The 12308-nt window shown below is 38.1% G+C and overlaps 1 protein-coding gene across 1 annotated transcript; it reads left to right on the forward strand.

The window, feature by feature from the left end:
* Window positions 1–416: 416 nt before the first annotated feature.
* Window positions 417–11957, forward strand: LOC109243699 (pentatricopeptide repeat-containing protein At1g26460, mitochondrial). Its single transcript, XM_019410671.1, has 6 exons — window positions 417–1113; window positions 9261–9492; window positions 9589–10068; window positions 10408–10614; window positions 11068–11205; window positions 11305–11957. The coding sequence occupies exons 1-6, from the start codon at window positions 509–511 to the stop codon at window positions 11491–11493; spliced, it is 1851 nt and encodes a 616-aa protein (XP_019266216.1). The 5' UTR covers window positions 417–508; the 3' UTR covers window positions 11494–11957.
* Window positions 11958–12308: the final 351 nt, after the last annotated feature.

Here is a 12308-nt window from a genome sequence, read left to right on the forward strand (position 1 = left end):
TAATATACTGGAGTTTGGAGCACCGGTGCTCCAGTATTTAGTATATTATACTGGAGCCAGCAAAGTATACCGGTCCAGCATAATATGCTGGAGTTCATACACAGGTGCACCGAACTCCAGTATATTATGCTGGACCGGTCTCTATTGCAGCAAAATAGTGGCTATTTTTTATTGACTTGGTAAACGATGGCTATTTTTGAATGACCAGTCCGAAAACTGGCTATACCGTGCTATTTTGACTTCATTTGCATATGCCTTTTTGAAGCCCATAAGTCATTTCATTCTTATCGGCCCAATATTTTGAAACCAAGACAGGCCCAATTTACAACAAATTCAGCCCAAAACAATATGCAATAAAACCCATAGATCTATGTTACACCAAATTACCCCTGAATTTTTAGATAATAACGACAATACCCCTTATAACCTTTCTCTCTTCCCCAACAGCATTTCCCAGTAACATCCTTAAACCCTAGCAAAAATATTCCCCCGAAAACTTACACTTACAATGACACTTCTCACTCGATCACGACCGTTGATCAGAACTTTAACAAACTACAGATCAATCACCACCGTTCCTTTCCTCTCACAAGAACCTCAACTCGCCGGAATTCCGCCGGAAGTCAACACTACCCCATTACCCCCAAACCCATCCTCCGGCAGCCCACTTTACAATGAAAACTGGCGGTCCCCATTTGCATCCACCGCACCCTCCTCCTCCTCAGTCGTCCCGCTACCGTTCCTTCGCCAATCACCAGCTGCACGCTTTCAGGCAATTTCACAAACACTTGATGTGCAAGGTTTGATGAACCTTTTTGCTGATTGGGTGACGACACAACGGTGGGAGGATATGAAGCAGCTTTTTGAGCTTTGGATTAGATCTTTGGATCGAAATGGGAAGCCCAATAAGCCTGATGCTAATCTATTTAATCATTATTTGAGGGCTAACTTGATGATGGGTGCTACTGCTGATGATTTGTTGGGATTAGCTAGTCAAATGGAGGAATATGGGCTTGTTGCTAATACCGCATCTCATAATTTGATCCTGAAAGCTATGTATCAATCTGGGGAACCATTGTCTTGGGTTGATAAAGCTGTCAAATTGCTCGAAAGGTTCGTATTTCATAGATTTTTTTTTATCTTTGAATAGAAGAAAAAGTAAAAAAGACTTGTAAAGATATGATATGTTTTATTTTAAAATCTATTACATGTAAAAATGAAGATCTCTTGGGAGATGTAACATAAACCTAAAATGAATTTATAATGAGCTACAAAACCAATTGACGCGGATTTAAGCTATATGCACTGAAGTGTAGTTTTTTACTAATGTTATTGGCATTTGAAGTAGTTAACTTTTGTTGTAGCAGGTTACTTGCCTCATTTTCTAAGTTTATTATTTACCTTATAAAAAATAATCTAATTTAACAATCCACGCATATAATAACCTCAGTTTATAAAGATTGAACCCTTGTTGTATTGGGGAGATCCCTTTTTTTTAGTGTTCATTTATTTTAAATTGCAATCTCAGCCTTTGTTATATTTTTCAAAGGTGGAGATTAGGAAGTTGAAATTTTTGGTACCTGTATATTCACAGATGGAAAAGATGTGGAATTTATGAGTCATGTATATTTACCTAAAGACAATATTTTGCAGAGAACAACTTCTTTTATAAGTATATTTTGCAGAGAACAATTGTGACCCTTTTAGCTCAATGATAGGCTGTGTTATCAAAGGTGAAAAGCGCAAAAAACTCTTAGGTTCGTTGGGGCTTTAAGCACAAAGCGCAAATAAAGCACGAGTTTTAATGAAGAAGTGCAAATGGAGAAAAAAATACAAATACGTGTGTGTAGTCCAAGACTAATATTATAAGCATGAAACCAAATATATGGACAAAGAAATTGAAAAAAATTATGATAAAGTGAAATATCAAGTGTTTAGTGTTGCCTCTTCAGGATTACGCTCATTGACAAGGAAAAGTATGCCTTAGCGACTTAATGAAGACAATGAAGCGTCCGCTAATCAAGGCAAAGCGCTCAACATGTTTTGCGTTCGTTTCTAGGCTTAAGCGATGAAGACATTTGTGACCATATCACGTGAGCCAGGACTAAGTTATGGTATTTTGCTTTTAGGTTTTCATAGTAAAGGTATTTGCCTATGGGATTAGCTTTTTGTGATCTTATTATTTGTTCATTGGATGAAAGATAGAAACGTAAGTTAGTCTAGTGCAAAATAATATCTTTATCAACGGATAGGATTCATGAGGGTACTCGTCTACTCGATAGGGTCTCACACAACAATAAGTCGAGATAAAATACATGTTAACTCTTTTGGTCGATATTTTCACACATGGTGTGAAACATGTGCTATAACATTCTCTCCGTTTTCCCGTGGAGCGTATGTTTTTATCTTATAGGATAATGTTGTACAAATGATATTCAGACACCATAGGCATTTGAATTGAGTCCCTTGGTCTACTTAATAAAAATTGTACAAAAGTATGTACAAAAATTGTACGAAACTCGAATTATTGAATTTTTAGGATTAAATTTGTGATAATAAAACCTTGAAACTTTAAAATTCATTAACTTACAAAATAATATCAACAAACTTCACAAAATTCCTAAGGTTTCATGCAAAAATTGTGCAAACTCAAACATAAGATAATGCAATAATCTTTCGGTATCAACACATAAATAAAAGCTCTAAACATTATATATTGCACAAAAATCATGTAAAGGACTAAAAAACAAGCCTATGAATCTTATACTAATGAAGGAATTATGTAAAAAACTTGTTTAGGAGACTTACAAGTTTTTTTTCTGAAGGAAGGATGATCTCTTACAATCATGACTTGAATTACCTGTCGTTGGGAATCCTCAACAAAGCGAATGAGCTTTCTATTTCCATAGCCTAAATGTCCTCTAGATGAAAATAGTATTTTTTTCTCTTCAAAAGCCTAGTCGTGTATCTCTTAGTGTAAAGAGCATGTTTTCCCAGCACCCATAGTGGTGTATTTATAGGCAATATTTTTAGGGTTTAGGTGAAAGATTACCTAATGGCCCAATAAGCTAATTAGCACCCCTTATGGATGTACTAGGCCTAATAATATTTTTCAATATTGTTAGAATAGTCATGTAAATAGGAGTAAATAAATAACCCTAATCCAATATATGTTAGGAGTAGGACATGTTATGTGTGTATATATATAGGGCTCATTGTAACATATGTATATACATCAATAATATATTTTCTCCCGTGCTTTCTCACATGGTATCAGAGCTTTAGTGAGAAACATATCGCTGTGCATCATTCCAGCGACTTCCGGGAAGAAAGAACTCAGTCACCGTGCAATTTTCCGGTGACCTAAGTGACTTATTGCGTCAAAGTCACTAATTAACAGTGTTGTGCAAAATCCAACACCACCACAAGGTTCCCAAGAGAGATCCGACCAAACCCCAGAAAAAATCACCGGAAAATAGCCCTCCACGCGCCGTCACGCGCCTGTCGGAACTCTGCCGCCGGCGGCGCGTCTGTCCCACGCGCCGGCGCGTGAGGCCTCTTCCGGCCATTTTTCGGCTTCGCTTCTTCAGGACAGTTGGATCGCCCTGCAATTCCGAGCCTGTCCATATTTTTATTTTTTAATTCCGACCACTTTGAGTTTTTCCGGCGACTACACTGATTTTTCCGGCAGCTACAGTACTTTTCCGGCAAACACAGTGTTTTCTTCATCTGTCTCAGAGAATTTTCAGTTGATTCTTTTTTGTTATTTAGTGATAATCCAACCATGTCTTTGGGAGTCGATGCTTTCGGGTCTAGAAACCCGAGTTCTGGCAGTTCCGGTGTTATGATTACCTCAGAACCTTTAATGGGAGGTTCAAACTACTTAGATTGGGCTTCATCTGTCGAGTTGTGGTGTAAAGGTCAAGGAGTTCAAGATCATTTAACAAAAAAGGCTAGCGAAGGTGATGAAAAGGCCAAAACACAGTGGGAGAAGGTCGATGCTCAGTTATGTAGTATCCTGTGGCGATCTATTGATTCCAAGTTGATGCCCTTGTTCCGTCCATTCCAGACATGTTATTTAGTTTGGGAAAAGGCTCGTAATCTATACACTAATGACATATCTCGTTTCTATGATGTAATATCGCGAATGACAAGCTTGAAGAAACAGGAATTAGATATGTCTACTTACTTGGGACAAGTTCAGGCAGTCATGGAAGAATTTGAGACGTTGATGCCAGTTTCTGCTAGTATTGAAAAACAACAAGAGCAACGACAGAAGATGTTTCTAGTTCTTACACTCGCTGGACTCCCTAATGATCTTGATTCAGTACGTGACCAGATTTTGGCTAGTCCAACCGTCCCCTCAGTTGATGAATTATTCTCTCGATTACTTCGCCTTGCTGCAGCACCTAGTCACCCAGTGAGCTCATCACAGACACTTGACTCATCTGTCCTCGTATCCCAATCAGTGGACAATCGGGCATCTCATACTATGGAAAATAGACGAGGAGGAGGTCGTTTTGGAAGATCTAGACCCAAGTGCTCCTATTGTCATAAACTTGGACACACTCGTGATGTATGCTATTCTTTACATGGCCGCCCAACCAAAAATGCTTATGTTGCTCAGACTGAGACTACAGGTAACCAGGGATTTTCTTTATCTGAAGGGGAGTATAATGAGTTCCTTCAGTATCGAGCAAGTAAGCAGACATCTCCACAAGTAGCTTCTGTTGCTCAGACTAATACTTCTGTTGCTGGTAATTCTTTTGCTTGTGTTTCCCAGTCTAGTCCTCCTGGACAATGGGTTGTGGACTCAGCCGCTTCTGATTATATCTCTGGACCGCAGTACAGGGCAGACGATTGGAACAGGACTTGAATCAGAAGGGCTTTACTACCTTAACTCCCTAAAATCCTCCAAGGCATGTCTAGTTACAGATCCTCCGGCAATGACCAGGATGGTATTACTAAATTGAAGCAACATCTCTTGCAACACTTTCAGACTAAGGATCTGGGCAAACTAAAGTATTTTCTGGGTATTGAGGTCGCTCAGTCTAGCTCAGGTGTTGTGATCTCACAACGAAAGTATGCCTTAGATATTCTTGAAGAGACAGGAATGACAGGTTGTAGACCGGTTGACACTCCGATGGATCCGAATTCTAAACTTATGCCAGGACAGGGGGAACCTCTTAGCGATCCTGCAAGATATAGACGGTTGGTTGGTAAATTAAATTACCTTACAGTGACAAGACCTGACATTTCCTTTTCTGTGAGTGTTGTGAGTCAGTTTATGGATTCTCCGTGTGATAGTCATTGGGATGCAGTTGTTCGCATTCTTCGGTATATAAAATCAGCTCCAGGCAAAGGTTTATTGTTTGAAGGTCGAGGCCATGAGCAGATCGTTGGATACTCAGATGCTGATTGGGCAGGATCACCTTCTGATAGACGTTCTACGTCTGGATATTGTGTCTTGGTAGGAGGAAATTTGGTGTCCTGGAAGAGCAAGAAACAGAATGTGGTTGCTCGGTCTAGTGCAGAAGCAGAATATCGAGCAATGGCTATGGCGACATGTGAGCTAATTTGGATCAAACAGTTGCTCAAGGAGTTGAAATTTGGTGAGATTAGTCAGATGGGACTTGTGTGTGATAATCAAGCTGCTCTTCATATTGCGTCAAATCCAGTGTTCCATGAGAGAACTAAACACATTGAGATTGACTGTCACTTTGTTAGAGAAAAGATACTCTCGGGAGATATTGCTACAAAGTTTGTGAAGTCGAATGATCAGCTTGCAGATATTTTCACCAAGTCCCTCACTGGTCCTCGTATTAACTACATATGTAACAAGCTTGGTACATATGATTTATATGCACCAGCTTGAGGGGGAGTGTTAGAATAGTCATGTAAATAGGAGTAAATAAATAACCCTAATCCAATATATGTTAGGAGTAGGACATGTTATGTGTGTATATATATAGGGCTCATTGTAACATATGTATATACATCAATAATATATTTTCTCCCGTGCTTTCTCACAAATATTAGGATCAAAATGCATTTTTTTACTAAGGTTTAGGATTTGTTAATCCAGTCAATTTCTTGCTATTAATTCATGTGATATTTTTAGCAATTTTGGTTTGAAACCTTAGGGCTTTTGTTTGTTCCTCTTGTTGGTATTAGAAAATATTATTGGGCCTAGTTCACCCATAAGGGGTGTTGATTAGCTTATTGGTTATTAGCTAATCCTTCATCTAAACGGCTAAACCATAGCTTGCCTATAAATACACCACTATGGATGTTGGAAAATAGGTTCTTCCATTAAGAGATAGACTAGGGTTTTTAGGTAGTGAAAACCAAGGGATTCATCTGTTTTGTGATCCCTAATAACTAGTATTTCAAGTTATATTTGCTAAGGATTTGCTTCTGCCACGGAAAACTTGTAAATCTTTTGACTAGTTTTTTACTTGAAATCATTCATTTGTATCATAACCATAGCTTGTCTTTCGGTTGTTTACATGATTTATATGCAATACATGAATTTTAGGATTTTAATGTGCTAATCTCGAAACTACATTGCATTATTTCATTTTTTAATTTTTTCATTTGCTTAGTTTTCTCATGAAATCTTAGGTTATCGTAGAGCTCATCGAGATCTTTACAACGATATATAGATCATAGTTTTCGCCATGTGTTTGTGAGTTATTGAATTTTAAAGATTGGATTTGATCGGTTTTTAAGGAAGCCAATAAATCTAAAATTGATTCTTCCGGGGTCGATGCTAGAGCGGTTAATGAGGACAGACGGTATATTCGTTGGCAATATGCCTACGCTAGTTCAAATCAGACTAAGCCCAATATTTCGTCAACCCGCCATTAGATGATATAACCCCCTTTGTACTTAAAAATATTGGATTTCGGGATAAAAAAAAGAACAATTTCTGCTAGATCTCGTATTTCCTTGGATTGAAGTTCAATTGGTCAAACCACCGCCAAAAGAATCTATTCGGTTTGGTTAAGAAAAATATCATCATTTACTTTATCTTATGGATCAATATTTGAACGGTTTTGCTTGAATTTGATGATCCAAATGAATCCTAAAATAAGTTTAGTACATAAATTCAGTGTTTTAATTGGAGAGATTTGGTCAAAACTTGTGGGTTTTGGCCAAAAAATCAGCCCTACCCGTCATGAGAAGTATTTGATGATTTTCTGAGCAATTAATGCTTGAAATTAATCCTAAAATATGTTTGAGACAAAATGTTGTGTTTTAATTGGATCAAAGTGGCAAAAAATGGAGAAAAATATAAATTGGGTCACAATGGAACCATTTATAGGCAAATGGGTCGTGTTTGACCCGCTGGGCAAGAAGATGACAAGGCTGGTTGCACAGCGATGCCCATCGTGGTTGAATATTTCATTGTTTTAAAATTATTTTTGAATATTGAAAAATAATTTTCTTGTAACTAATTCTATTATAAAATAATTAATTACGTCTTGATTATTTTCAGCGATATTTTTCCAAGATAAAAAATAAGGAACCTTTCCTAGTTGACGAGAGAAAGAAAGAAAATGAGCCTATTGATTCTGAAATATTCCTTTGTTAGTGATTCAGATTTCTATCTTAAGGAAGATAACGAAATTTTGAAGAAGCTCTTTTAAGAATATTTCATGCATCTTACTCTTAAATTGCAAGCTTAGCAACAAGAAGTTTTCCTCTGTCGGAAAGCATTCCTTCGTGGATATGGGAGCTTACTCTGTTGTTGCTAGTTTAGTAAGCTAAGCAAGTTGTGTCCATTGAAAGTTGGTAACCTTCGTCACTGCCAGCATTTGGTACTCTCTCGAATCTCGATAGCTTCAATAGTTCATTGAAAGCCGAAAATTACATACTTAACAACAACAACAACATACCCAGTATTATCCCACATTGTGGGGTCTGGGGAGGGTAGTGTGTACGCAGACCTTACTACCTTGTGAAGGTAGAGAGGCTGTTTCCAATAGACCCTCGGCTAATTACATACTTAAAAAGATGAAAATTATTTTTTAAGATCTAAATAAGATATCCTATTCATATATATAAGTATATCTAAAAAGAGATTTGAAGTTTTTCCATTTATGTATATATTTGTGTATATACTGTCTATTTAATTGAAACAAACATATTTGTTGAATACTTCTATTTGGTAACTTGTTTTCAAATCTAATGAGATATTCTATTGATTTATGAAAGGCAAGGTTGGGCCAGACAAGAAACCTAAAATGATAACCAACAAGGCGATAGAAAGTGTGAAAGAAATAAAACTATGACTAAACTGATATGTTTCAAGTGTGATAAAAAGGGTCGCTTTGCGATCAAAGGGTCATTATGCTAGTGATTGCACTAAGCTTAAGAAAGCACCTCTCAATGAGTCGAATAAGATACTTTGTGTTCCTTTAATCTGAATGTTAGCTATCCATGTTAGCTTTCTCACTTAATCATAAGGATGATTTGAGAATTTGACATGCTAGACTCGATCATATGGGCCCACAGCGTATGCAAAGGCTAGCAAAAAAAGGTTTACTGGCTAAATTTAACATGTGGATGAGTCCACTTGTGAACATTGTCTAGGTGGAAAAGCTACAGGAAAACAATTTGGAAAAGGCATCAGGAGCGAATTTCTATTGCAATTAATTGATTTGGACATTTGCGGTCCTATGAATGTGAAAGCAAGTCATGGAGCTTCGAATCAAATTGTTTCTTGTTCTTGCCCGTGATGTCTCAGGGATATGTTTCTGGATTTAACTGGTCTTGCGAATTGCAACACATCCGGGCGCCATTGCAAAATCTCTCTCTTCTATATTTTGCCCTCCAAAATAATGAAACATTTAAAGTTGCCAGAAGAAGAGATGTTACTGCCTCTAAAATGAATTGAGTTAGCTGGTTTCAAATTTTTTTTTTCTTTTTTGTAGCCAAGCTTCTGGTCAAGTAATCACTTTGTTATTTGGGGTTTTTCCCCTTTAATTTCTTGCTTAGAAGTAATGTCTGCCATATGTCTTTGCTTCGCTTTGTCGCTTTTAAGCTTCCTTTCTCTCGGTTTGGTTATTCCTCCATTCTCTTGCTTCTGTCGTTTGTGTTGGATAGTATGTTTACTAAGTGTTAAGGGCAACTTCATGGTGTTTATTGAGCGTAGTCTGATTGCCACAGCTCACTGTGTATTTTCACCATGCACGTAAGTACTCTGTCATGCATTAATGCTATTTGATAGATTTCTTGTGTAATACTTATGCCAGGATGATTCAGACTGGAAAAGAGTATAAAGAAGCTTTGCCTGACGATGAGTCATATGACTTGGTTATTGGCTTACTGTTTAAAGCAGATCTTATTGATGATGCCTTGAAATATGTTGATTCAGCCTTGAAATCTGGGTATAAGCTGTCCATGAATGTATTTAATGAGTGTGTGCGAAGCTGTGTCTTCAACAACAGGCTGGATATATTGGTGTCGATAATAGAGAAATGCAAGGTATGTATGCCTCTGTTGAGATAATTCTTACCATGAAGCTTCACCTTTTTTAATATATATTTTAGTCTCTGATGCCGCTTTTGTGGATTTTGCCAGAAAACAGACCAGAACAAAGGACTATTGCCGCCTTGGAACATGTGCACACACCTTGCTGATGTTGCACTACAGGCAGATAATAGTGAACTAGCTTTTTCTTCCTTGGAGTTCTTTGTGAAATGGGTTGTTAGAGGTGAGAGTGTGAGGCCCCCTGTTTCGCTCTCTGTTGATGAAGGACTGCTTGTGGCTGCACTTGGAACTGCTGGTAGAACCTACAATGCTAAACTCCTTAATGGTGCTTGGGAAGTCCTTAAGCGCTCACTACGGCAAATGAGGGCTCCTAATCCTGAATCTTTCCTTGCGAAGATATATGCCCACGCTTCTTTGGGGCAATTGCAGAATGCTTTTGCTACCCTGCATGAGTTTGAGAAAGCTTATGGTAGTTCTAAACAAGAGAGTGCAGAACTATTTTCTCCGTTTACCACCTTGAATCCACTGGCTGTTGCTTGTTGCAGGAATGGTTTTGTCACTTTGGACTCTGTATGTTCTTTCTCTTCCAGTATACCCTGCCTAATGTTGGTTTGCGTCAAGTTTTATTAATCAAGTATCTCAACATGTGTGAAGTAGGTCTGAAAATTTCTGCTACTGATGTATGTTCATCCTGCTTCATTCTTCATATTTTTTCAGCACTCTCCCTTTTTTCTTAGCTTCTTCTAAAACAAATGCTGAAATTAGGGAATAAATTGATCGTCTAATTCCCAACTAGGAACTTTGCATATCTCACAGCTAAGCATTTTGCTGCACCTTCTTAAGTCAGTCAGATGTTCTCTATATGGTCACCTTGCACTTTGTATCGCCGCTGACTTCTACAGATTTCAGGTTTACTATCAGCTGGAGAATTTGAGCCGAGCAGACCCCCCTTACAAGTCTGTTGCTGCCCTCAATTGTGTAATTCTAGGCTGTGCCAATATATGGGATATTGATCGTGCTTATCAGACATTTGCTGCAATTGAATCCTCTTTTGGATTGGTCCCAGATATCCATTCATACAATGCTCTGATATATGCATTTGCGAAACTTGGCAAGGTAAATAGAAATGAATGTTAGATCTGAATGCACAAAGTATGGGTTCACCAAGACTTCCATGTACCTTTTTTCTTTCCTGGCCTAATGACAAAACTTTGTGATGTTAAACCTAGAGGTCATTTACTTGGTCCTATTGTTGGTTCATCAGCTAAACAATTGACTGGGAATAATCTGTGAAGGTCATTATAACAATAAAAAATAATAATCTGTGAAGGTTATTATAACAATTGGAAATAATAATCTGTTAAGGTCATTACAACAATCAAAAATAATAATCTGTGAAGGTCATTATCCCAAGTTCTGTTATAATAAAATGTCGGAACTACATTCTTTCATTTGTATGGTGATAGAATCCTCTGTTAGCAGTCTTAAGATGTATGAATAATGGGAGTGCACATTTTCATGCGATGCATGATTGTATGAATATTGACAAAGTATCTTTTCTTGTTGCAGAGAGATGAAGCAACAAAAGTCTATGAGCACTTCATGGATTTAGGTGTGAAGCCAAATGAAATGACATATTCTCTACTCGTTGATGCTCATCTTATTAAGCGAGAACCGAAAGCTGCAATTTCAGTAGTTGATCAGATGGTAAAAGCTTTCACTTCCCCAGACCCCTGCAATCGTCAGTGAAGAAAATGAGCCTGCTTTTGTTTTAGCTAATGAATTATGCTATTGCTTCATGTGCAGGTGCATGCGCAGTATAAACCTTCCAAGGAGATGCTGAAAAAGATCCGAAGGCGATGTACTCGAGAGATGGATTATGAGTCTGATGATCGAGTCGAGGACTTGGCCAAAAAGTTTAACATCCGACTGGGCACAGAGAATCGACGAAACATGCTCTTTGATCTTCAATACAGCACGGAATACGCTGGTTAGATGGTGCTGAGGTGAATCAGAGATTGCATGCATAGTCGACACGGTTGCTCGGCCCTTTGCTGAAGAAACTTGCTGGGATTTGAATGTTAGACTCTTTTTCCTCTCCTTCTAGCTTGCCTCTGCTAGTGGAACACCTGAGTGCTGATGTTGGTGTTCACAAAGTTTAGTAGTGTTGCATCTCATACGCCGTGGGCGATCCTTTAAGTAGTGGCTGTAAATTGTTTAGTTCTCGTTAGTATTAAGCTGTGGAGGATGGTGTCTGGTTAGAAGGTTCTTGTTTTAACATATTTATGTATTCTTTTTCCACCCATTAGGAAGCGTAAAGACCGGCAATTTTGCTAATGCAATGAGATATCCAGCTCATTGTGAATAAACTGTAGGCACTCTTCATGCTGAAGCAGTTTGCATCCAATACATTTTCTGCTTCATTCTATCTTATTTTGATTACCATTTTTGGTTTTTAACTTTTGCGAGCTACATTTTTTAGATAGTTCTCTTACCATTCTTGCCACAGAAAAGGAGAAGTTTTTGTAATGCCAGAAGACAGATTTCTCCATTCAATGTGAAAATAGCACGGGCTCGCCAGTTTTTGGATTGGTAATTGAAAAATAGCGAGCGTTTGCAAAGTCATTGAAAAATAGTCGTTGTTTTGCTGAAACACGAAAAGTTTCAGCATAATATACTGAATTTCAGAGATCCTGTGTATAATCTTCCATCTAAGGCTGGCATGTGGGCCGCCCGGGCCTCGTGGGCCGGTCCTAAGTGGGCCCGGGCTTCACGGTATTTTGTAGTAACCGCCTAACCGGAACGGAACC

The sequence above is a fragment of the Nicotiana attenuata genome, unplaced genomic scaffold, assembly GCF_001879085.1.
Source record: "Nicotiana attenuata strain UT unplaced genomic scaffold, NIATTr2, whole genome shotgun sequence".
NCBI lineage: Eukaryota > Viridiplantae > Streptophyta > Magnoliopsida > Solanales > Solanaceae > Nicotiana > Nicotiana attenuata.